The 26,210-nt window shown below is 43.9% G+C and overlaps 3 protein-coding genes across 7 annotated transcripts in view; 1 reads left to right on the forward strand and 2 right to left on the reverse strand.

Annotated features, from left to right (window-relative positions):
- ZNRF2 (zinc and ring finger 2) overlaps positions 1-5,541 on the forward strand; it is a 126,824-nt gene extending 121,283 nt beyond the window's left edge. Inside the window, exons 8-9 of the transcript XR_012667184.1 lie at positions 395-473; positions 694-5,541. The gene's annotated coding sequence lies outside the window, so the exon portion shown is untranslated. The remainder of the gene's footprint in view (positions 1-394; positions 474-693) is intronic.
- The window catches only part of NOD1 (nucleotide binding oligomerization domain containing 1), a 50,553-nt gene that overhangs the window by 21,453 nt on the left and 2,890 nt on the right, over positions 1-26,210 (reverse strand). For all 5 annotated transcript variants that reach the window (XR_007355008.2, XM_075125709.1, XM_048838715.2 and 2 more), the window contains exons 2-4: positions 10,340-10,677; positions 6,712-6,886; positions 321-2,124 (exon numbers count right to left, since the gene is read on the reverse strand). Coding sequence is in view for 4 of the 5 variants with exons in the window: in XM_075125709.1 (XP_074981810.1) it covers positions 321-2,124; positions 6,712-6,886; positions 10,340-10,555 (2,195 nt within the window). In the remaining variant the exon portion in view is untranslated. The remainder of the gene's footprint in view (positions 1-320; positions 2,125-6,711; positions 6,887-10,339; positions 10,678-26,210) is intronic.
- Positions 14,186-16,259, reverse strand: LOC142070863 (uncharacterized). The gene is made up of 2 exons (XM_075124794.1): positions 15,333-16,259; positions 14,186-14,744 (listed from the first exon to the last, which is right to left on the reverse strand). The coding sequence occupies exons 1-2, from the start codon at positions 15,913-15,915 to the stop codon at positions 14,203-14,205; spliced, it is 1,125 nt and encodes a 374-aa protein (XP_074980895.1). The 5' UTR covers positions 15,916-16,259; the 3' UTR covers positions 14,186-14,202.

The raw sequence follows: 26,210 nt of genomic DNA on the forward strand, positions 1-26,210 counted from the left end.
GAACGTTCAAAATTCTGATCCAAATTTTCAGGGCTTTGGAGCAGAGCAGCTCCGGACCAGTGGAGCTGCAGGTTTTTGCCTGGAGCTGGAGCGGAGCCGGAGCACAACTCCAAAGCCCTGCAAATTTTGCTGCTTGGGGCTGCCTCCTCTTAATTTCTGAGGTGATCGTTCTGAAACAAGGCTTTAAAAGCCGAACACAGTTTATTTCCAGGAGCACTTGGTGCCTTTAGCCCTCTCAAGCGCTAAAGAGTTTCTGTAAGTTTAATGCTTATATTGTGTAATAAATCGAAGATAAACAGTCACGTAGCACAACATCCTACCTGATCACTGCAAGCTTGTTAAAACAAGGTTGAAGTTGTTTTACTCCATAGTCATTGATATTATTGTTGTCTAGATCCAGACCCAGATGCTTCTGAAAGTGCTGCATCACAAAGGAAATGGCGCTGCAGTCTGCCGAATACGCATTGCAATAGGTGAGTTTGATGTAGTTGGCCCTCATGCCCCTGACAGTCAGCTTGGCTAGTTTTTCACTTTGAGTCTCATAAATGCACCTCAGCATCCAAACAAAATTGGGCATGACCTGAATCTGTTTATAACCCTTAAGTCTTGCCCGCATCAGGCTCTGCATTTGAAATTTCATGCTTTCTAAGAGATATGTAATGAGCGCATTTCTTTTCCTTTTAATGGCTGCAGGTGAAACTAAATGTCTGATGAGCTTCTCCTTGTCTTTGGAAAGCAGACCACAGAGGAAAAGATTGGTGAAGTGAAAATGTTCTTTATTTCGGAAAGGATCTTCTCCTATAGGGCATTTGCGCAACCAGGAAATAGGGAGACAAGTAGAGTGAGCAGTGTCAGTGGAAGAGCACTCTGAGAAAAACTTCAGTAACTCCTTTGTACCCAATTTCTCTTCAGTAACTAGGAACAAAGCTGTGAAAAAAGACTGCAGGGTCAAGTGCAAGAACTCACAGGAGGACTGGTCTCCATAGCCACCACAGTCATGAACCGTCCTGAGGAATCCCAGGTGCAAATCCTGCTCTGACACATGCAAGGATGTGACTTCCTCCTGGTCAAAGATAAAGAGAGACTTCTCCATCCCCATGTGTGCTATTGTACCCAAAGAGAACAGAGTTTCCTTTTTCGACCTGAATGTCTCCACTTGGCTCCTGGTGTTCTTCTTCAGCAAATTTGTTTTCAGAGTTCGGTTCAAGTGAACTTCAGTCATGAGCAAAAAAACATCTGTGAGTGTAACTGAGTAGTTTGGAAGCTCATGACTGTCGAACATGGAACGGAGGAGTTCAAAGCATTTAAAGATAATCCAACAAAACAAAGGCACTGAACACAAACTGCAGAGACTGGGGTTTGCTTCCAGCTGGTTCGACATCAATACCCGACACTCCTCATCTCTGAAGAAATTCTTAGTGTATTCCTTCAGGTTACTGCTGGAAAACCCTCGGAGCAGTACTTTCTTCCTAATGATGTTTTGATGGATCTCAGTTCCTGTCCTTGCTGTCAGAACTTTCCTGGATCCCTTAAGAACCTTTCCGCTGAGAAGATTCACCAACAGGGCAAGAGGGTGGGTAGGTTCATTGGGTGAGCAGATCTCGGGGATGCTGCTCAGGTCAAAGTCGGAATGGATCTCATCAAAACCATCAAATGTGAAAAGGGCTGTATGAGGGAAGTGCAGGATGTGGTTGAATACCTCCTCGGGGTCCTGATCTGGGTAACAGTTGTATTTGAACAGGAGATCCTTCAAACAGATGGCTTCATTCTCCCTAAAACAGCTAAACATCCTGCACCTGAACCGGAAGAAAAATTTGGCACCTACATCCAATTCGCCTCTGGCCCAAAGATTTTGCATCTTTTGTAGCAAAATGGATTTTCCAATACCTGCATCACCAAAGATGTAGATCGTCTCTCCATCTTCATTAATTAACCCAATTCTATCATCAAACAGATCTTCTAAGCGGCTCACCTTGCCTAGGCTCTCATTGGTATAACTGACCAGCTCGATAAGACTAGCAGCATAGGTTTCCTCCAGAAGCATTTCCTCCTTCTGAGCATACGACATAACAAACTTTGTGTCTCGTGCCAATTCATATTTGAGTTTCTGACGGTACCTGCTGACTAAAGAGAGAATTAATTATTAAAAGAGATCGACTCTAACATAAGGGCTACAGTATAGAAAGTCTTGCCATGCTTCGGAACTAAGGAGGAATGACTGGCTATATGCAAACACTTATGCCTGTGGCTCTTAGGTATATAAGAGTTTTAGGCTACAGCTAACTCCTTCCTACATTTTATCAAATACATGCTGTCTTGAAGTTGCCTCTCTAGAAACAGGGGGGAAATGGTGAGACTTTTGATATTGTACAGTTTCTAGAGAGGCAACGTCAGGGCCCTCAGAGAGGCTCTTTGGGTTTTTTCAATGACAAGTAGTGTTTCTCTGGAGGGGAAACAACTTTTTTTTTTCTTCTTTGCATGTGTCCAGCCCAAATCTGAGAGAGAGGCACTAGCAAAGCTCCTGTCAGGATAAGAAAGATAATTTCTGCTTAGCAACATTTTCCAACTACATGCTTTATTTTCTGGATAGTCATGAATTGGCTAACAGGTTTGGGTGTGATTTCTCAGTCCAAAGGAACAAACTAAGAGCAGTTATTTTTACAGCATCAGGTACTTTCTACATGCCAAGTTAAAAGATTAGGACGATTGCAAAGATCTGATTGCTAGCTGTTCCTGAGTGCCTTTAGAATTCCTGGCTCACAATGCTTTCCCCACAGTCTTGACCTGGTGTAATTACATTTTACAGGCTCAAGAGGGCTTTTTTGCCAGCACTTTGATAGGATGCTGCCTAGGACATGGTGCTGGTGATTCAGCTGGAAACCCGCTTCCCTTGCAGACAGTACTGACCCAGTGGCACAGCACTGTATTAGGGGGCACTGTGTTGCTTGATGCTGCCATCTTTTGGATGAGGCCTAAAGACCCCACCGCCCTTTCTTCAAAGGTCAGGATGTCCAAGCCATAGACAATTTAGATGGTTACCCTCTTCCCTGTAAGTTTCCCTGGCAGTTTCAGTTAACTGAGTTGTTCTTAGAGTTGCAGGGTTAGAAGGGACAGCAAGGGTCATCTAGTCTAACCCCCTGCCAAGATGCAGGATTTGTTGTGTCTAAACCATCCAAGACAGATGGCAACTCAGCCTCCTTTTGAAAACCTACAGTGAAGGAGCTTCCACAACCTCCCTAGGCAGTCTGTTCCATTGTCCTACTGTTCTTACAGTTTGGAAGTTTTCCCTGAGATTTAATCTAAACCTGCTATGCTATGCTATTTGAACCCATTGCCTCTTGCCCTGCCCTCAACGGCAAGAAAGAACAAATTTTCTCCATCTTTTTTATGGCAACCTTTCAGGTATTTGAAGACTGCTATCATGTCCCCGCTTAGTCTCCTCTTTTCCAAACTAAACATACCCAGTTCCTTCAGCCTTTGCTCATATGTCTTGAGTTCCATCCCCTTGAGCATCTTTGTCACTCATTGCTCCTTGCCTATTTGTTAGTTTGTTAATAATCATCATCATCATCCCAGGCTCTAGGCACCTCAACAGATTAAAAAACAATTTATAGAATAATAAAAACCATAACCACTGGGCAATGCTCCTGTGTTTTCATTGCAAAGGAGTCTACATTTCAGAAGGGGGTGGGGGGTAAGAGTCTTGTATTTATAGTCTGGAAAATGCTTTGGCATCCTTTGAGATGAAGGGCTGTCTAAAAATGTGATATTTGAACTTTAATAATATAACTAAAAATCTACTGTCACTTTGCCAAAGATAATCACAGAGCAGTTATTTTGTGCCGTGTGTTAAAGACTAATCAGTTCTAGGGCTGATCGGAGACGGGGATGCAACACTCTTGGATATATAAAAAACAAACAAAAAAAGTGCTTGAGGTTTAGAAAAATAAAAGCTACGTATACAAAATATACACGTTCAATTAAACCCTCAGGGCTGTATTCCAATATTGTGGCTGGGCTGCTGTCAGGCTACACTTAATGTTAAGATATTTCAGCTAGCAGCTGAGTGTTTACATAGTCGTTTTCTTTGGCTGCTTTCGCACAAACCCTACAGAGTGCATCTGTTTCTTGTTATTTAATGCACAATAGAAGCATAGAATATCAGGGTTGGAAGGGACCTCAGGAGGTCATCTAGTCCAACCCCCTGCTCAAAGTAGGACCAATCCCCAATATTTGCCCCAGATCCCAAATGGCCCCCTCAAGGATTGAACTCACAACCCTGGGTTTAGCAAGCCACTGCTCAAACCACTGAGCTATCCCTCCCCCCCACAAAGACTGTGAATGGCTAGCCAACTACAAAAGCAGTTTCTTCTCCCTTGGTGTTCACACCTCAACTGCTAGAAGAGGGCCTCATCCTCCCTGATTGAACTAACCTCGTTATCCCTAGCCTGATTCTTGCTTGCATATTTATTCCTGCCTCTGGAAATTTCCACTACATGCATCCAGCAAAGTGGGTATTCACCCACGAAAGCTCATGCTCCAATACATCTGTTAGTCTATAAGGTGCCACAGGACTCTTTGCCTCTTTTTAGAGATGATCCTAGATACACAGCTCACTGCATTTTTATCACAGGATTACCCTGGTTAGAACCTCTTATCTATAAGGGTAATTCAGGAGTCATGGTGGCATACTACTCAAGCTCCACCTACAATCCCAGGACGTTTTTGCAAAAACAACTGAAAGTGAAATAGTTAATGCTGATGCTTAAACTGCTGTCATTAGGTTACATGGTTAAAATGAAAGCTCCAGTTAACCTGAAAATGCTGATCTGATGTTGTGATACTCTGTACCCCAAAGCAGCACCCCAACACCCCATATTTATCATGGTGATAGGTTTTGTACAAAGTATGCCTTGTGAGATATCATTTTAAAAGTCTTGATTTGTTGAATATTATATCCTGTTGGATTGTATGTGCTATCACTGTATGTGAAGTTACAAAGTTTTGCTATGTGTGTGTTACTTAAATACGTTGTAAGATTGGAAACACCTACAACCAGTCTTTCAGGAACAACAATGGAGCAGCCAGACACTGATGATGGCCCATTAAGGGGAATCCACACTCATCAGGACTACACCAAGAACTGTATACAGCGGAGACATCCCAGAGAAAGCACATAGACAATGGAGATTGCTTGACTCACATCATAGCAAAAGATCTTTCCAACAAGCTGGAAGTGACACCAGCACTTGGCCTCTCTCCTCCCACAACTCAACACCAGGAAACAAATCTGGAGAACAAAGACTTTGAACAGGGAAGGTGGTCCCAGGCTGAAAAGAGGAATCCCAGCCTGTGTATGAGGGAACTCTCTCATTAGGGTGAGACACTGATTGATTCAAATCCTGTCTATCTTATAGAACTCAGATTGTGATTCTACTTTTATTTCTTAGGTGACCAACTTTGATCTGTACACTCACTATTCATAATCACTTAAAATCTATCTTTCTGTAATTAATAAATCTATTTTATATTCTATCTAAACCAGTGCGTTTTGGATGAAGCGCTTGGGAAATTTGCTCATTAAAAAGAGCTGGTGCATGTCCTCTCCACATTGAGGGAAGGGCAGACTGGGTAATAAACTCACACTGGCCGGGCTTCTAACAAGGGCAAGACAGTACGGCTCTGGGGTCCTAGGCTGGGGAGCTGTGGGGAATTGGCTGGAGCCTCTCTATTGTTAGTTCATGAGTGGCTGGGGAAAGCATTCATGTAACTCAGCTGGGTGTGTCCCTGCCTGTGGATAGCTGTATACATGCAGGACCTGGAGCGGTTTGCAGCTTGTCACAGCATCACAGTGTGAGAGGGAATCCAGGTTGGTGGGACAGAGGGCTCAGCGGTATCCCAGTTCCAGGTTGCACTGCAGGGAACCTGTCACGGACGTACCACAGTGTAGCTGTTTCATCTGACTCCCTGGTAAGCTTTTTGAAATTTTTCCTTTTTCCCCCCTCCTGGCTTCAGTAAGGTAGCTCTCTCATTATTTTGTTTTAAGTATCTTTTTTTTAAAAGTTGCCCGTAGCTGATCACTAAAACCGAATACTTTTGGAGTGAATTAATTTCAAATATTTAAATGGGAGTGGTACACATGACTGTACTGCTTGCAGCGCTATGGGGGAGGACTAAGGTGACTTTAATCCACCTGTATTCCCTCATGATTCTGCCATGCTTTGGGGTCTAAAATGGCCTTCAGCATAACTTACTTAGATAATAGAGGGGGCTGTTCTAAGTTCCAGAAGCCTGTCTCAGCACCATGCAGGATCCCCACAGTGCTGCATTCTAGATGCCCTGCCCCCTATATACCTTTGTAAAGAGGCCTGTATAAGGAAGCCTACAGCTGCCCTACACAATGCATTCACCATGGTATTTTCCCTAGCTGGCGCTCTGGTTTCTACAGATCCTGTATGTTGCCACAGACAATAGTAGGGGGGATAAAAATCTCACCCCATATTACTCAGACTGAAAACAAGAACCACAATGTAGGGTTTATCCCTGGTTACATATTTTTAAAGCTTGATTCCTGAGGCTGCGAAAATCAGGACAAACAGTGAGGCTAATCAATAGACAAAATTAACCTGGTTAATATTAACACACATTTCTCTGGAGACATGTTTTCTACAGAGAATTGACTTGCATATTGGCTCTTACACCTTTTCCTACCTGGATCTGTATTTACAACAGGTTTATTTTGAATATTCTGTGAAGGGTGGAAATCTATTTCATCCAACCAAGGCTGTAGTTCATAATACGCATCAGAGACCTCTTGCAGGATGTAGATGAAATATTCTGAAACTTCTTCTCCTTTGCTTTGAACCAGATCCAGAATTTTACGAACCTGAAGAAATACCATGTAGAATGTTAGCAATACATAGGATTGTGGATCAGTTACATTTATGAAATGCTTTGAGATGCTTCAGGATTGGAAATGGGACCCCAATCAAAGTCTAGAGTCTACTTTCCCAAGCTGGGATGTCAGAATCTGGATCTGAACCTGAACTATCCCAAACTTCAGTGTGTTTGGACTGAGTGTTTGGATTCTGGCATTACAAAGAGGCTGGATCTGCAACTCTGGTTTGATCTGGTTTGGATCAGAGGTTTTAATTTGGGCTCATCACTACAGCTACTGTATGTACATAGACCAGCCATAAAGATAAGGGACACAGTGCTCCATAGTGTAGAATGCAAAGGAAATTCCTGGTCTGGGTGGTCACCACAGTCATGCAGGAGATTTCAAATCTTGCCCATATTAAATGAAACCAGAGGACTGATTTTTGACCTCCTGGCCTGGTCCTCTGATTTCTGAGGCTAAATTGCATTATTTAATTTTATATCAGAATCTAGCCTGAATAGCAGTGTGGACAGCAGAATGTCTCCCTGGACTTGAATGCAGAACCAAACAAGCACTCTTCCTTCTTTAAGCATAGCAGTTTAACTCTGCCAGGTCACCTCTCCCTGCTCATGCTATGGGGGATTGGGTGGGGGGTGAGAGAGAGCGTGCGTGTGCACGCAATGCTTTATGCCCCTCTCATTCCGCAGCCATAGGAGAGTTAATGTTCACACCCACTAACAAAAAAGTTTGACTCCAGCTACTAGATGGAAGGGGTTAGGTTTGGTGGGTAGATCTAGAGGGCCAGGGCTAGTTTGATTTTTGTACAACCAGCACGTGACAACCTTAGTGCAAGTGTTTCTAGAGAGTACAGCCTTCATTCTAAGGATACTCCTCCATGGACTGGATTCCATTCCTGCTAGTCACAAGCTCAATTTCTTCAGTAGGCAAAGGACTTCCAAATTCCTTAATCTCTGAGGCAACTTTTCTCTGGCCTCTCATGAGTTAGAGAGCCCACAATGCAGGATAGAATACACCAGAGCACAGCAAAAAGAGGATTTTTAGATATTAGAGACCTTTACCCAAATCCTCTGGTCTGGAAATCTGCACCTTCTCGTTCAGGATCTGCAAAAGTGGGGCAACTCTCTTATGACAGAACATCTATAAAACCTACTTGTAGCCAGCAAACATTCCTCAGACAATCAGTTTTTTCCTTCCACCTCAGATACTCAATAAGAAAACTGTAAATAGGAGATATTCCATGTGAACAAAGCTTACAGTTAAAAATCGTTTCAATTCAAAAAGAAAAGGAACAAAGAATGGAGCCCTGGTAAACATAAACGTGGATGGTCGCATCAGGAAACAACTCTAGGGGCTGCATTAGCCTCTTCCACAAAGACCCCTCGATAGTGGGGATTCTCCTTTAAGGAAAATCCTGGTGAAGTGGGGCGTAAGAGGGAGCCATGGGGAAGGAGTTCCTGATAGTTTAGCCCAATGGAACTGCACTGTCAGGAATTTCTATGGGCACAGAGAGGTAATGGATGCATGGGTCCTCCATGAAGACAGGCTGGGCCTCTTGTAGATGCCCATGAACACCACAGGGTCTAGGTATGGTCCTGCAGCTCATTCTCTAGGGTCAAACCCTGCTCCCCTGACAAATAATATGGAGCGGGTGGGGTGGGCTTCACTGGATCCTTCCCTCCAAGCTGCCTCCTGTGGGTTTTTCCATCCCTGAGTTTTCAGTCACTTCTGGCCCCTTCTGCAGGATTCTCTGTGGGAGATCAGGCCCAAAAACTGAACTTCACCCTGGTCCTGTGAAGTACACGTTGCCTCTGCTGAGAGCTCCCCTCTGTAAATGACTTACTGTTTTATTATACTACTGAACAAAAAGAGAACTCAAGATGATCATACTGACTGTTTTATTATACTACTGAACAAAAAAAGAACCCAAGATGATCATACAATGCACCACCCTTCAACTCCCAGCTTTGGCTAGCTACACAGAGTAAGCACCACAGTTACAATGTCCATTAACCAACAAGAGTTATTATCCTAGGGAAATCTGCACATTGATGAAGCCCAGGATTCTGCATCTTTTGTCATTCACTTTTCTCTAGCTGTGACACACATCTGAAACCTCTAAAGCTGCATAACTGGTTCATAAGGGAAGTCAGAGTCAGGTAGTCTATTAAATCACTAACAGGAAAAAATGCCTAGAACATTTTCTCTTGTGGAAGAATTGGAAACCCAAGCAATTTTTGCTAATATTTGCTCCCAGAGACAGAGATCTAAAACCAAAATGTGTCAGGATATCAAGGTTTTTTCCAATTTCATGAAGAAGGATACAGAATGCACTTAGGTCTTTAAAGAGAAGAGTATTTTAAAATGAACCCTTTCCCCCCTTTAAACTAGGACCAATTTATGATCCCTCCTGTGTCACAGTGAAATAAACTCTGCGTCCCTCTTAAGTATTTTGCAGGGTAACAATGCTCCAAAGAGTACAGGTGTACAATTAAAAATATGCTCATATCACCGATTTTTTAGTAAATTTATGTCCTTAGAGCTTTTCTTATAACTGCAAACAAACAGGTTTACAGAGATTAATTGCCAGGGCATGAGGACACAATCCATCTCCCACTAAAATCAGCAGAAAGGCTACCATTGACTTCAGTGGGAGTTGGCTCAAACCCTAAATGAATACTGGGTCTTGATGGTAAAGAAAACAAAATCAGAGTTGGACAACATTGAGTGCTTTTGAAAGTCCCATCCCACAGGGTTTGCTTTTGTAGTTTGACATTCAGGTCCTCGGTTTGTTGGTAACCGAGTAGTCTAGCTACCCCATTCCCACCCCCGTGCTGTTAACTGCTCAAATACACCAATGATTTTCAACCCTATATAATGGTCTTGAAACATTCATTTATTTTCCATGTGAATCCAGTGCTTGTCAAAGGTGCTGGACTGGCAGCCTTGCTGCCTGGTGTTCTCTGGTTATCCACAGAGCAAAGATAGCAACTGTGTAAACTTCCTTAGATTGTCTCAGCAATGACCCTCCTCATTGGCAGGGTCACCTCTAGGTGTGAGAGAATTGTTCAGTCACCCTACCCATTCACAGAATCATAGAATAACACGGTTGGAAGGGACCTCAGGAGGTCATCTAGTCCAAACCCCTGCTCAAAGCAGGACCAATCCCCAATTTTTGCCCCAGTTCCCTAAATGGCCCCCTCAAGGATTGAACTTACAACCCTGGGTTTAGCAGGCCAATGTTCAGCCTCTGTGCTGAGCCTACCCTCTAGAGTGCCAACTAGTGGCAGTGATACTTGAGATGGGAACTCAGCCCAATGTGTATCAAACACAATAGAAGTCTGAAAGATAGTTGAGCTAAAGTTACCAGATACACTTCAACTTGTGGGGTTTTACATGGCTAATAAAAAGTTCAAGCTGTCTAGTGAAATAAGGATATACCTTGTCGGCTTGAATAGGAAACTGTGCGGCAATTTCTGCATCTTCAGTAGAGAAGTATTCATTCTTGATCAAGTTGTCAATCAAACACTGGGTGTTTCGGATTTTGCTGACTAAAAGTTCTCGATGTATTTTCAGCAAGTTAAGGAAGGGTGGAGGACTTGATCCAGAGGGTACTTGCTGGATAATCTTTGTATTAGCACAAGACTGACCTTCCATTGTTAAGATAGCAAGAGGCTGCTCCTTCTAACGTCATCTTTGAGCGACTGGAGATTTGCAGCGTGGAATCGGCATGGAGTTTAATTCAAGTGAAACAAAGATTGTTCTTCACACTATTGGACCTGTGCAGATAACAGTAAGGAATATCTATTAAAAGAACATTCAACTGTAGAGACTTACTCCTCAAATACCAATCAAACAAAACATTTCCAGTCTTTCAAGAATACAGTTGCTAATCTCATCTTCCAAGAACACTGGCTTCCTACCCCAGCACCTAAACTCACACTGCTCTTGGCAAAGGGTTACCGAAGGGTCAAGACTAACAAAAGCACACACAGCAGGCTATAATAAAGAGTGTAGTGTATTCTGTCTTGCGCTGCATTGCTGTCAGTTTTATCTGCTGTCCTTTGGTAGAATATCTGATATTATCTTTTTATGCCTCAGCAGATAAGACAGGGCATCTGTCCAAAAGTCTTTGGGAAGGACAGAAAGGAAACAAAGTGATATTGCATCATAATGTAGTAATTCTTACAGATCAGGTCAGTTCTCTTTTACTACAAAAAGTTAAGAATCTGTTTAAAATTTTGCCTACAGACAAGGCCTTGTGAACCTGTGACAGCTTCAGATACATTAAAAATGGGGGAGTTGGCATCTGGGTAGATTTAGGAGGCAACTTGGGGTGGGAAGATCACAGTGTTGGATGTTTCTGCAAAAGCAATCAGCAGTGAAACAATAATGTTGACAATTAAATTATCTCCTGTAGGTTTCAGAATTAACACCCAATTGAGATGCAAGAGGCAGGTCACGCCTCTTAGGGTATGTCTACACTACGGAATAAGGTCGAATTTATAGAAGTCGGTTTTTTAGAAATCGGTTTTATATATTCGAGTGTGTGTGTCCCCACAGAAAATGCTCTAAGTGCATTAAGTGCATTAACTCGGCGGAGCGCTTCCACAGTACCGAGGCTAGAGTCGACTTCCAGAGCGTTGCACTGTGGGTAGCTATCCCACAGTTCCTGCAGTCTCCGCTGCCCATTGGAATTCTGGGTTGAGATCCCAATGCCTGATGGGGCTAAAACATTGTCGTGGGTGGTTCTGGGTACATATCGTCAGGCCCCCGTTCCCTCCCTCCCTCCGTGAAAGCAAGGGCAGACAATCATTTCACGCCTTTTTTCCTGAGTTACCTGTGCAGACGCCATACCACTGCAAGCATGGAGCCCGCTCAGGTAACCGTCACCCTATGTCTCCTGGGTGCTGGCAGACGCGGTACGGCATTGCTACACAGTAGCAGCAACCCCTTGCCTTGTGGCAGCAGACGGTACAGTACGACTGGTAGCCGTCATCGTCATGTCCGAGGTGCTCCTGGCCACGTCGGCTGGGAGCGCCTGGGCAGACATGGGTGCAGGGACTAAATTTGGAGTGACTTGACCAGGTCATTCTCTTTAGTCCTGCAGTCAGTCCTATTGAACCGTCTTATGGTGAGCGGGCAGGCGATACGGACTGCTAGCAGTCGTACTGTACCATCTTCTGCCAGGCAGGCAAGAGATGAGGATTGCTAGCAGTTGTATTGTACCATCTTCTGCCAGGCAGGCAAGAGATGAAGATGGCTAGCAGTCGTACTGTACCATCTTCTGCCGGGCAGCCATGAGATGTGGATGGCATGCAGTCCTTCTGCACCGTCTGCTGCCAGCCAAAGATGTAAAAGATAGATGGAGTGGGTCAAAACAAGAAATAGACCAGATTTGTTTTGTACTCATTTGCCTCCTCCCCTGTCTAGGGGACTCATTCCTCTAGATCACACTGCAGTCACTCACAGAGAAGGTGCAGCGAGGTAAATCTAGCCATGTATCAATCAGAGGCCAGGCTAACCTCCTTGTTCCAATAAGAACGATAACTTAGGTGCACCATTTCTTATTGGAACCCTCCGTGCAGTCCTGCCTGAAATACTCCTTGATGTACAGGCACCCCCTTTGTTGATTTTAGCTCCCTGAAGCCAACCCTGTAAGCCGTGTCGTCAGTCGCCCCTCCCTCCGTCAGAGCAACGGCAGACAATCGTTCCGCGCCTTTTTTCTGTGCGGACGCCATACCAAGGCAAGCATGGAGGCCGCTCAGCTCACTTTGGCAATTAGGAGCACATTAAACACCACACGCATTATCCAGCAGTATATGCAGCACCAGAACCTGGCAAAGCGATACCGGGCGAGGAGGCGACGTCAGCGCGGTCACGTGAGTGATCAGGACATGGACACAGATTTCTCTGAAAGCATGGGCCCTGCCAATGCATGCATCATGGTGCTAATGGGGCAGGTTCATGCTGTGGAACGCCGATTCTGGGCTCGGGAAACAAGCACAGACTGGTGGGACCGCATAGTGTTGCAGGTCTGGGACGATTCCCAGTGGCTGCGAAACTTTCGCATGCGTAAGGGCACTTTCATGGAACTTTGTGACTTGCTTTCCCCTGCCCTGAAGTGCATGAATACCAAGATGAGAGCAGCCCTCACAGTTGAGAAACGAGTGGCGATAGCCCTGTGGAAGCTTGCAACGCCAGACAGCTACCGGTCAGTTGGGAATCAATTTGGAGTGGGCAACTCTACTGTGGGGGCTGCTGTGATGCAAGTAGCCCACGCAATCAAAGATCTGCTGATATCAAGGGTAGTGACCCTGGGAAATGTGCAGGTCATAGTGGATGGCTTTGCTGCAATGGGATTGCCTAACTGTGGTGGGGCTATAGACGGAACCCATATCCCTATCTTGGCACCGGAGCACCAAGCCGCTGAGTACATAAACCGCAAGGGGTACTTTTCGATAGTGCTGCAAGCTCTGGTGGATCACAAGGGACATTTCACCAACATCAACGTGGGATGGCCGGGAAAGGTGCATGATGCTCGCATCTTCAGGAACTCTGGTCTGTTTCAAAAGCTGCAGGAAGGGACTTTATTCCCAGACCAGAAAATAACTGTTGGGGATGTTGAAGTGCCTATAGTTATCCTTGGGGACCCAGCCTACCCCTTAATGCCATGGCTCATGAAGCCGTACACAGGCAGCCTGGACAGTAGTCAGGAGCTGTTCAACTACAGGCTGAGCAAGTGCAAAAAGGTGGTAGAATGTGCATTTGGACGTTTAAAGGCGCGCTGGCGCAGTTTACTGACTCGCTTAGACCTCAGCGAAACCAATATTCCCACTGTTATTACTGCTTGCTGTGTGCTCCACAATATCTGTGAGAGTAAGGGAGAGACGTTTATGGCGGGGTGGGAGGTTGAGGCAAATCGCCTGGCTGCTGGTTACGCGCAGCCAGACACCAGGGCGGTTAGAAGAGCACAGGAGGGCGCGGTACGCATCAGAGAAGCTTTGAAAACCAGTTTCATGACTGGCCAGGCTACGGTGTGAAAGTTCTGTTTGTTTCTCCTTGATGAAACCCCCCGCCCCTTGGTTCACTCTACTTCCCTGTAAGCTAACCACCCGCCCCTCCTCCCTTCAATCACCGCTTGCAGAGGCAATAAAGTCATTGTTGCTTCACATTCATGCATTCTTTATTCATTCATCACACAAATGGGGGATGACTACCAAGGTAGCCCAGGAGGGGTGGTGGAGGAGGGAAGGAAAATGCCACACAGCACTTTAAGCACAGCACTTTAAAAGTTTACAACTTTAAAATTTATTGAATGACAGCCTTCTTTTTTTTGGGCAATCCTCTGTGGTGGAGTGGCTGGTTGGCCGGAGGCCCCCCCACCGCGTTCTTGGGCGTCTGGGAGTGGAGGCTATGGAACTTGGGGAGGAGGGCGGTTGGTTACAGAGGGGCTGCAGTGGCAGTCTGTGCTCCAGCTGCCTTTGCTGCAGCTCAACCATACACTGGAGCATACTGGTTTGGTCCTGCAGCAGCCTCAGCATTGAATCCTGCCTCCTCTCATCACGCTGCCGCCACATTTGAGCTTCAGCCCTGTCTTCAGCCCACCACTTACTCTCTTCAGCCCGCCACTTACTCTCTTCAGCCCGCCACCTCTCCTCCCGGTCATTTTGTGCTTTCCTGCACTCTGACATTATTTGCCTCCACGCATTCGTCTGTGCTCTGTCAGTGTGGGAGGACAGCATGAGCTCGGAGAACATTTCATCGCGAGTGCGTTTTTTTTTCTTTCTAAGCTTCACTAGCCTCTGGGAAGGAGAAGATCCTGTGATCATTGAAACACATGCAGCTGGTGGAGAAAAAAAAAGGGACAGCGGTATTTAAAAAGACACATTTTATAAAACAGTGGCTACACTCTTTCAGGGTAAACCTTGCTGTTAACATTACATACATAGCACATGTGCTTTCGTTACAAGGTCGCATTTTGCCTCCTCCCACCGCGTGACTACCCCCTCAACCTTCCCCCCTCCTTGTGGCTAACAGCGGGGAACATTTCTGTTTAGCCACAGGCAAACAGCCCAGCAGGAATGGGCTCCTCTGAGTGTCCCCTGAAGAAAAGCACTCTATTTCAACCAGGTGACCATGAATTATATCTCACTCTCCTGAGGATAACACAGAGAGATAAAGAACGGATGTTGTTTGAATGCCAGCAAACATACACTGCAATGCTTTGTTCTACAATGATTCCCGAGTACGTGTTACTGGCCTGGAGTGGTAAAGTGTCCTACCATGAAGGACGCAATAAGGCTGCCCTCCCCAGAAACCTTTTGCAAAGGCTTTAGGACTACATCTAGGAGAACCGCAAATGCCAGGGCAAAGTAATCCTTTCACATGCTTGCTTTTAAACCATGTATAGTATTTTAAAAGGTACACTCACCAGAGGTCCCTTCTCTGCCTGCTGGGTCCAGGAGGCAGCCTTGGGTGGGTTCGGGGGGTACGGGCTCCAGGTCTAGGGTGAGAAACAGTTCCTGGCTGTCGGGAAAACCGGTTTCTCTGCTTGCTTGCTGTGAGCTATCTACAACCTCCTCCTCATCATCATCTTCTTCGTCCCCAAAACCTGCTTCCGTATTGCCTCCATCTCCATTGAAGGAGTCAAACAACACGGCTGGGGTAGTGGTGGCTGAACCCCCTAAAATGGCATGCAGCTCATCATAGAAGCGGCATGTTTGGGGCTCTGACCCAGAGCGGCTGTTCGCCTCTCTGGTTTTCTGGTAGGCTTGCCTCAGCTCCTTCAGTTTCACGCGGCACTGCTTCGGGTCCCTGTTATGGCCTCTGTCCTTCATGCCCTGGGAGATTTTCACAAAGGTTTTGGCATTTCGAAAACTGGAACGGAGTTCTGATAGCACGGATTCCTCTCCCCAAACAGCGATCAGATCCCGTACCTCCCGTTCGGTCCATGCTGGAGCTCTTTTGCGATTCTGGGACTCCATCATGGTCACCTGTGCTGATGAGCTCTGCATGGTCACCTGCAGCTTGCCATGCTGGCCAAACAGGAAATGAGATTCAAAAGTTCGCGGTTCTTTTCCTGTCTACCTGGCCAGTGCATCTGAGTTGAGAGTGCTGTCCAGAGCGGTCATAATGGAGCACTCTGGGATAGCTCCCGGAGGCCAATACCGTCGAATTGTGTCCACAGTACCCCAAATTCGAGCCGGCAACATCGATTTAAGCGCTAATCCACTTGTCAGGGGTGGAGTAAGGAAATCGATTTTAAGAGCCCTTTAAGTCGAAATAAAGGGCTTCATTGTGTGGACGGGTGCAGGTTTACATCGATTTAACGCTGCTAAATTTGACCTAAAGTCCTAGTGTAGACCAGTGCTTAGAACTATTGTTTCACACTGTGCTCAGACTCAGGGAAATATCACTGCATTGGTTTAGACTTGGTTCACTTTTTCAAAGTTACCTCTGCAAAGTTACCATATAGGTTAACAACACAGTAGCTTAGATCCTGGACTACAATGTTCTGATCAGGGGTGACTGAAGTAGCTGTGTAATCACAGAATACACAAAAGATCCCACCTATAAGGATCAACAAAAACTGAGGCCCTCTAATTGAGCACATCACCATCACCGCAAATCCCAAAGGGACATAGCCAGGAGTGGCAGAAACTTCCTAAAAGGGAAGGGGGCCCACCAGAGCCCAAACCCCGGGCCCTGCTCCCGCGCTGCCTCTCCCCACCCCCCAGACCTCATCCCCTGCTCGCTCATCTCCACACCCTCCCCACTATTGCTCACCCTTAGGGCAGGTAAAAAGCGGGAGGGCATAGCCCCCCTCTTCTGGTTCCCTTGACGTAGCCTCTTTTTATAGATCAAGCACCACCCAGAGCTGTCTCTAGCTAGGTCTTTAAGATGGTCTGGCTGGATATTCAGTTTATGTCTGTTACTGGCAATCTTATCACTTCAATGAAGCATTTGGCTACCACATGATTGCTGGCTGTGAAGCAGCATTCCTTGGTACATATACTTTGTAATTCATGGGTCTGCCATCCTAACAATACATCCATACCAAGAAATCTGCGAAAACCAAACCAGTGCTGGAGGAGGCTGATCATCTGATTTTAATTCTCGTCCCTTTCTCAGCCCCTCCCACTTTTTCCTCATACCTCTCTATCCCTTTCACCACCTACCAGCCGAGTTCCACATGACACCAACTGGAAGATGAGAGAATTGAGAGAGAAAACCCATACGTGTATATGTCCATCTCCCGACACGGACCATATTCTGTACGGAAGTGGGCACATGCAGAAATTATGCAGTCTCTCTCCTCTCCTAAGCCCTTTTCTTTTCCTTTAAAACAAAACAACAGCTTTTCTCCTTTCTGTATTTCTTCTCCCCTTTCTATTGTAAACTGTGCACCTTTTCCTCTAGAATGAATAGTTACTCATTATAGATTTTCTTTTCTTTAAAACAAGGTCACTTATGCCTGAAAATGTTCTACCTATTATTGTTATAAGCAGCATTTAAATTTTATAGAACGGAAAGAGATTAAAGAAAAATACATCGCTCCCTGTTCTTTTGTTTTGCTCATGTGACAGCACTTGTGTATACACACTCAGTTGATAAGTTTCCATGAGCATTTGCGTGATTCTTTCAAGGAAACAGGAAAAGAAAAAAAAAAAAAAAAGACAACCCACAATAGGAAAAATATGGTTCCATTGTAAGCTCTTTGGAGCAAGGATTGTCATTTTGGTTTGTGTTTGTACAGCCTAGCACAATGGAGTCCTTGGTTCATGCCTGGGGCTCCAAGGCACTACAGCAATACAAAATAATAAATAAATAATAATAATAATACAATATTACAAGAAAAATGACCTAGGGATTCAGGGGTGGGCATAGTACCTTAGAAGAGTTACAGATGTTTTTATTGACCATATTTTATGATGATAGTGTCTCTTTAAAGAAAGCTTGCAAAAGCTTTAGAATGAAGTGGTGTTTGAAAAATGGTTTAGTCATCAAGGTTCATATTATTACACAATGAGATTCTTCTGACACAAAGAAATGGCAACATGGTTTCCAGGAAGCCAAATGAGTCAGGAACCAGACAGCCCAGCTGCAGGGGTTGGTGTAATGAAGATGGTTTTATCTAATAGACACAGATCACTTACTTGTGGCAGAAAATGTTAGTCAGGCTATTTAGGTGTCATTACATTCAGTTAAAGGAATGTGCAACGTTTAGAACTTGTCTAGGCTAGGGATTTGCCCCAGTTTTAGCCATTAATGACCAATCACTATCACAGCTGCACTTGTGCAAAGTGGTATTGTCCCATTCTCAGCTGGTGTAAATTGGCGAGGTGCATATTGGGGGACAGTGGAACTATGTAAATTTTCACCAGCTGCGAATCTGGCTCTTAGTGTAGATAGGCAAAGTCACTACAAACCGCACTAGTGCAAATCACAGCTTACCCCAGTTTCAAGCAAGGATAAGCTGCATTGGTGCATACTGCAGCTTCTAGTGCGGATACATAAAGTGCTGAGAGTCTGCACAGGTCTTTGGTCGCTACGGATGAAATCCTCAGAGTGGATAAGGCCTTATTTATAGCTGGAAAGGGAAAGAGGGTGAGAAGGCTGTGGAAAGCTTTTCTGCATTGTAAATGCCTTGGGGAATTATATCCACTTTGAAGCAGCTACACTGGCTTTCTTGCAGAGAAGCGAGGGAGATGTTTTCTACTGTTACTACAATTAGAAAACTGAAAGTGTTCACAAAAATCTCACTGGAACTGCTGCATCAAGGTTTCACCCAACATTTTCCACCTTGGACCTGTAGGGCATACTTCAGGAATGCAATTCAAGTTCAATTTGCAAATTCTCAAAAGGTATTTAGAATGGGTCCAATCATGATCTTGTAAGAAGTCTGGTTCTCAGCTAGTAAATTAAATGTAGGTTCAGTGCTTGTACCAAAATAGTAATTACATATATTTTATTATATTACTATTTAAGTTCAAGTAACTGCAATTAATTACAAACCAGTTTTGTCAGTTCTCTGATGGATACAATAGCTGATATTTGATATTCAAAAAATACAATTATATAGTCACAGCCCTTGGTTAAATAAGAGCAGTTCATTCCTGTTCCCCAGAGGTATCTTTAACCTCATAGCCATACATATTGATCGAGGAAATGTCACTAGCTTATCCAGATGAAAAGGGCCTCTGATCGCCATCAGTGTAAGACAACAAGGACATAGAACATTAATGCATGGAGCCTGGCTGATTTAATGCATGCTGTGATGTACAGTTCTGACTTTCCCTTAAGCCACATTGGCTATAGCAATGAGACCAAGATTTGTATTCTTTAACAGGCCTTTTCTTAGCATACAATTCTCTCATCTGGATTAGTGATCACATTGTGTCTCCAGCTAACCATGGATGGGGCAATGGATTAGCCAGTGCCTGCACAAATTTCAAATCAATAGCTTCATTACTTGGCTGATTACGTGCAAACTCTTCTCACAAAGTTTTAGGGGTGGGTCTGATGCTGAATGATATTAATCATGGAATATGAATTATGACTCCCTCCAGGACTAGTTAGCCATATAAACATTCTGTGAATATGACAACTGGATGTAACTTGTTGCTGAAGGAATCAGGAGCAGTAGTGACAACCCCAAAGGTTAAAAAAAACTCAGACACCAAAACATCATGAGATTGGTCCCAGAATCATGAGGCATTTTAAAAAGAGGTTATGCTGGGTCCTCTGAACTTCACCTGCCCACTCCAGCACATGTGCTACTAGTGCTGCCCACTCTCCCAAGTTATTAGAGTAATGTGATTTTAGGTCCCACTGCAGCTCTTTCACCTCCACGTCTGCTCATTCCCCTGCTCAGCAACAAATAATTCTGCCCTCAATCCCAAATCAACCCTGTGTCCACATCTGTCCCAAGCCCCTAAATCAGTTCTGGCCCCCCAGCCCCACCTCTGCTCCTCCTGCAACTGCTGGGGTTCTTCAACCCATCTCTCAGGCCTGGGGTGCCTGCAGCAGAGTCCCTCTTCTCCCCCTTTCCAGGTTGGGTGCTGCAAGGAGGAAGAGGGGAGGAGTGGGACTGAGAAGAGCCATCCCATTATTCACAGGAGGTGGGGGAGCCTGAGTTTCCCTGACTAATGAAAAAATTTTGAGTTGGCAACACTGATTAGTCCTGATGTGTCCAGTGGTGAGGCTAACCCTGAAAGAATGCAGGTGCTGGGTTTTCTGGAAAGCAGGTATCAGTCTAATTAAACAGTAAAAATGAATGTCTTCAACTACCACAATAAACTGGTCAAATGTCACATCAGGACAAGGTTTAACCTTTAACTTATTGCTTCTTGGAATAGCTAATAGGCATTGCAGAGCATTGTATTAGCGTGTAATGAACCTTCCAGTCCTATTCGTAAACTAAAGCAGCTGCACAATCTTACTAAAATAGATCATATAATCTTACTAAAACAGAACCCTCAAGATGTGATAATGCCCCAAAGGCCCCAATCAGAATTGGAAATCCACTGTGGCAGTTGCTATACACACAAAGTCACTGTTCAGAAGAGCCTGCAACTAGAAACTAGGTAGTACAATTCTTGCTAACCTAATCCTTTATTCACCCATTGCTTAAACCCCAAGGCTAGTATGGAGACATCATCGTACCTATACACTTGTTTGCAAGTCCATGGGCCGCTTCTTTAGAAGGAACAGTATCTGACACAGTTGATCTACCATTACATCTTTTGAGATGTGTCTTACTTTGTCTTGTATTGTTATGAAGTATTGTGTGTTTGTCATTACAAGCTTGCAATATTCATTTTATTATTAATTAAATTTACACACACACTACATTTAAAGGTGATGTGTGAATCTTTTTACAGATTAGAAATAGGTGCTGAAAGAATCCACTTGCTAAGCTCAGAGGTGCATCCATCTCAGCCACTCCAGTTGCTGGCTCCAGATCCAATGCAATTCTCCAGCATGTGGAATTCTGCTGGAAACGTTTGGGGGTACAAAGCAATGGCAGGTATTTTAGTATATTGAATAGCTTTAAAAAATGTTTGGAGTCAAGAAATGTTTTAGTTAACTGATGTAGCATTTATGACAGGGTTAATGAATACAAACAATCTTCACGTGATCTCTGAACCTCAGGATTGTTTTGTGACCGGTAGTGGCTATTTTAGGATCCATCTATCGTAAGACATCACTCAGTTGATACTCAAGTGGAACTCCTCCTCGAGCAACACCACCACTACAGCCTGCAAGTACAGCTAACGTGTGTTTCTCTGATAAGTAGATGAACACATCAGTATGGGCTAACTAAAACAGAGATACATATATACTTAGATCTGAGTAGCCTAAACACCCAGAAAGGAGGAGGTAGAATTACAACCAAGACAAAGAGCAGGATTTTATCAAGGATGGAGAAGAAAGGGTGGATTTTAGAACTGTTATTGGACTTAAACTTTCCACTCGCTTACAAAGCCACAAACCCGGGTAACAAAGTGACAGAGGGGCAAGCGTATGGGTAAAAAATACCGTATGTTTGATTTGAGACATACAGAGCTTGAGGTGGGATAGAAACATCTGAAAGAAGATAATGTTAAGGAAAAGTTAGCATATGTGACTTTATTTTGGTTTGGGGCCCACCATTGTCTAAAAGCAAACACATTATGCACCAGGAGGAGTGTTCCTTAGATATCGCATTCCTGTGAAAACCCCCCTCTTGTTTTCAGCCTGTCTCGACTCCCGGTTTCTGTTCTTTGTTTGTTTTTAATTCCTTGCCTTTTGGCCTTGATGCGAACCTCCCATCCTGATAAGAAAGGCTACTGGTGCATTGCTTTAGGACCATTTGTGTAGTTGAAGTAATGGTTTAGCACGGGGGATGCACTTAGCAGGAATAGGTGGTAGATAAAGGAAGGGTTTATCTATTGACTAAGGTTTCCGATGCATGAGGGCAACATGCTTTGCTAAAAGGTATATAATCTCTGTATAACCTGCATTCGGGGTCCCCTCCTGATTAGCAGGGGGGCACCACGCTCGAGCATAATAAACTTAGTGTCTTTGGGAACTCTGCAGTTGTGGACTTTGTTCGTGTGCCTCAGCCTAGACTCAAACTGTGCGTGACCTATCAGGTATAATTTGCAGCAGTTCTTGTGCGTGACCTGTGAGGTATAATTCGTAACAATAACCAGAGACAGACAGAGATGTGGGACTGTACAGGTTACCAAAAAGATGGAGAGAGAGATTTGAGAGCCTTGGGTGTAGATATGACGCATGTGTAGCCTCATAACCATGGAACAGCCATGAGGATTGTGGAGGAGGGGAAGATGGAGTAACTGACTGCAGAGGCTGTTAGTTTGAGGACAGCAGTTTCAGTGGATTGAACAGGGCAAAAGCCAGAAAGCATGAGCTCAAAAAACTGGAGGAGGAGCAATCAAGGGAGAAGACTGCTCATCCAAGGAGTTTAAAAGCAAAAGGAGAGAAGGGAACTAGAGCAATAGGCAGGTGGAAGGGATCTGTAGGACAGGGGAAACAATAGCAACGCTGGAAACAGAGGGAAAGGGGGAAACAGAGGGAAAGGAGCATGAATTGCTGGGGATAATGAAAGATGGGAGGGGACTGGGGCAAGAGAGAAATGAAAGGGGGACATGGGTCAAGGGGGACGTGCTGTATAATCACTGAGATGGAGTCACACAAGGATGAGTAAAATGATGCCATTTTGATGTAGTCAGTCTGCTGATTACAACAGCTCTTTAAAACGGTTATCTTTGTGCAGCCAGAAAATATTGGCTCTGCTTTCTACTGTTCACACCCTCTTTTTTCCTCAAAGTGCTTCCCTCAAATCTCATCACAACTGCTGCTCATGCCTGCCAGTCCCTTGCCTGGTGATGCAAGAAGCTCACCTAATCCGGTAGTGAAGAATATTGTGGTTCATCAATACTGTAAATACTTATTGCCAAAGGATCTTATTGGAGCCTCTTAACTTACATGCAACAGGGAAAGGGGTGAAGGCTGCAATAAGAGCATGAAAAGTATTTAATCCATTAAGTTTGGCTTCTGATTAAACTGGCTATTCACAGGCAGAGAGTATACAAGATGGGGAAGCAAAACCAGTCTGAACAGCAGGTTTTCCCTTGGTCACTTAGTTTTTAAAGTAAAGGAAAAACTAATTTAGGACTGAGATGGTTTCTCTTTAAAGAATTAAACCAAATGAAAAATCCAACCCATATTAGTTCTGTTCTGATTGTCCAAAACAAACCACTCCTACTGACTCTCTGAAAGGAGATGTAAATGTTTAAAAATTGCACATGGCAAGTTCATAGTATATGATATTTCCTTATGTTTTTAAACATACTGTACTGTTGATTTCTAGACTGCATACCTGTAACCAGTCTATAAATATCTGGCATTCCATACACGGATGTATTTGAGTGATTAGATGTTCTGTTAATTACATACAGGGACTGATTCCTCACTCCTAGCATAGGCAAAACTCCTGTGCAAGTCAATGGGGCTTTTGGTTTAGTTAGGCATACAGGATTGGGCCCACGGTATGTTTATACCATAATTTCATAGGGTAACGCTGGCAAGCGCACGTAGTCCATGAAGTATGTATTTCAATTTAAATATATGGTTTTGGTTTTTTTCTTTAAAACCAAGTAAACGGTAGCAAAAAAATCTATTAATGCATCACTATGGTTGTGTTTAAATTATGAAGAGTCAAGCTGTTCATGTGGTTATAGTTCCCCACAGCAAATAAAGTTCTGCCCTCCTGCACAGCTCCATTTAGCCATACTGTACTTTAACAGCATTTAGATTGTCTTTTGTATTCAGAATATTCACGACTACTTAAGAGGCAAGGGGAATGACAGATGGTGTATAATGTGTGTGTGCTTTCTCTTCCATCTTCCCCAAAGATGTACCTGGCAGTGAAAGCAGGAGTAACATTTAACAACATGGACTTTTACTCAATCCAACAAAAGCTTCCCTTCAGAATTATATAGTATGTATACATACATATTCCAGATTTAAAAAGTTTGTCACCGTCACCACTGGAATTTTGCACCACTTCCACCCCACGGGAAGAGAAGAGAGAGTATCACCTCCATTAATACTTCAAAGCCCCACCAACAGACGAGAACCCTGGAGTATTCTCAAATCTGTTTTACAACGGCCCAATGTACAATACTATCCTTAGCGCTCATATAGCATTTTCCATCCATAGATCTAAATGCACTTTGTGATAAGCATCATTTACACCCCACCCCATTTTACAGACGGGGATCTGAGGCACAGAGAGGTAAAGTAACTGCCCACGGTCACATAGCAAGACAGAAGCAGAGCCAGGAACACCACTCAGGTCTCAGAACCCTTAGCACTTAGGCCCTGATCCAAAAAAGCACTTAAGTACTTGCAAAAATTCCTCCCTATTCAGCACAACACGTCAATGGCTCTTGTCCACTATTGAGGATTAAGTCTATGGAGAATTTTAAAACTAATTTTTTAATTACCCCAATGCCAAGAAAGACCGACAGAAAAAGCAGCAGCAGCATTTGCAGACATTTTTAACAAGTGAAAGCCACTCTTTTCCACACGGACAATTCATACAAAAGATCCACACAGAATTTTACTACACTCCATTGTCTTAAAACAAAACAAAACAAAAAATCTACAGTGTATGGCATAAACAATGAGGAATCCTTGTGGCACCTTAGAGACTAACAAATTTATTTGGGCATAAACTTTCGTGGGCTAGAACACAAGGACTCCTCGTTATTTTTGCTGATACAGACTAACACGGATACCACTCTGAAACCTGTCACAGTGTATATAGCATGAGACATTTCAGCATACTGGTAATATTTTCCAGAACCTGAACACAGATTTATGAAAGTGCCTCCTCCAACATAACTATATTTGTGCTTGGCAGTGCTATAAAGAAAAACAAACAAACAAAAAACCCACAGCATAATCATTACATGCTAACAAGGGGTAGAATTTATGTCCACTGCTCCACTAGAGTATTAGAATTGTCTGACATTAAGGATATCCCCTTGACAATAGAGAGAGGAGAGATTTTCTAGATAAAATACGGTTATAATCCAGTCCTGCAAAATTCCTACAGATATGTTCTAATATGACTAAAAGTCAGGATCCCAATGAAATGGCTTGCCTTGGTGATATGAGAGTTTATATTTATTTCAGCCTCCCCTAAAACTATGGTTCTCAACCTTTTTGGGCTTAGGACCCATTTATAAATGTTTATGGCCTGTCGTGACCCAGTAAAGTCTGAGGGTGGAGGCCCTGGGCTGGTTTCGGTCAGATCCTGCCCCCCGCCCAACGGGGTCCTTCCTGGCATTCACCCCACAGTGGCGGCTCCTGCAACTCCTGTGCTGTGAGGCTGACTGGACTTGGCTCTCTGCTCCAAATGTTGCAATCTCCGGGGTTGCAGTGCGGCTTGGGTTTGGCCCCTCCCCTCTGACTGTACCAAATTTGTGAGAATGGAGTTGTGACCCTGCTCATGGGCTTACAGAGCCATTCACTCAAATTTGGCGTACTTGGACTCCCGTCATCATGATGGTTGGGTCAAACCTGAGTGGTGCTGGGACCCCAGAGGTTGCAGTGCCTGGGACAGGAAGTGCCTCCTGTGGCTTCACTGGAGTTATTTTGGCTTCACTCCAGTGTAACTGAGAGCAGCATCTGACCTTGGGGTTTTTTTCCCCTCTCTACTTTAAAATCAGAGTAAGTTTAGGTAATTATTCCTGGTAGTTTGAAGAACAATAGATCTGGAGGAACGCAGAGGAGAGAAGATATTATTTGTGCCAACTGATAGATTGATGGCTCTTGTTTCTTTTAAGGCAAGCTCTTTTACACACGATTATACAAGTGATTCTCAATACTGGCTTGTTGTTCTTGATAATATAGCCTCTGCTTATTTTGATCTTGCTATTCCTAACACCATCCTCTTCTCAAATGAAATCTTTTTGAGTGCAGTTATGTAACAAAAACAAATCTACATTTGTAAATTGCACTTTCACCATAAAGAGATTGCACCACAGTACTTGTATGAGGTGAACTGAAAAATACTATTTCTTGCTTTTTAGTGCAAATATTTGTAATAATAAATAATATAAAGTGAGCACTGTACACTTTGTATTCAGTGTTGTAACTGAAATCAATACATTTGAAAACATAGAAAAACATCCAAAATATTTAAATAAAATTTAAATTGGTATTCTATTATTGACAGTGCAATTTAAAGTGCGATTAATCACAATTAATTTTTTAATCAAGTTAATTTGTT

This window comes from Caretta caretta, chromosome 2 (assembly GCF_965140235.1).
Source record: "Caretta caretta isolate rCarCar2 chromosome 2, rCarCar1.hap1, whole genome shotgun sequence".
NCBI lineage: Eukaryota > Metazoa > Chordata > Testudines > Cheloniidae > Caretta > Caretta caretta.

What these genes read in the sequence shown, in the direction of transcription:
- LOC142070863 (XM_075124794.1), bottom strand. Translation starts at nt 15,915, where the DNA reads ATGCAGAGCTCATCAGCACAGGTGACCATGATGGAGTCCCAGAATCGC. An exon ending in AGGCAGAGAAGGGACCTCTG is followed by an intron (nt 14,745 to 15,332) that starts GTGAGTGTACCT and finishes TTTCTCCACCAG; the next exon opens with CTGCATGTGTTTCAATGATC.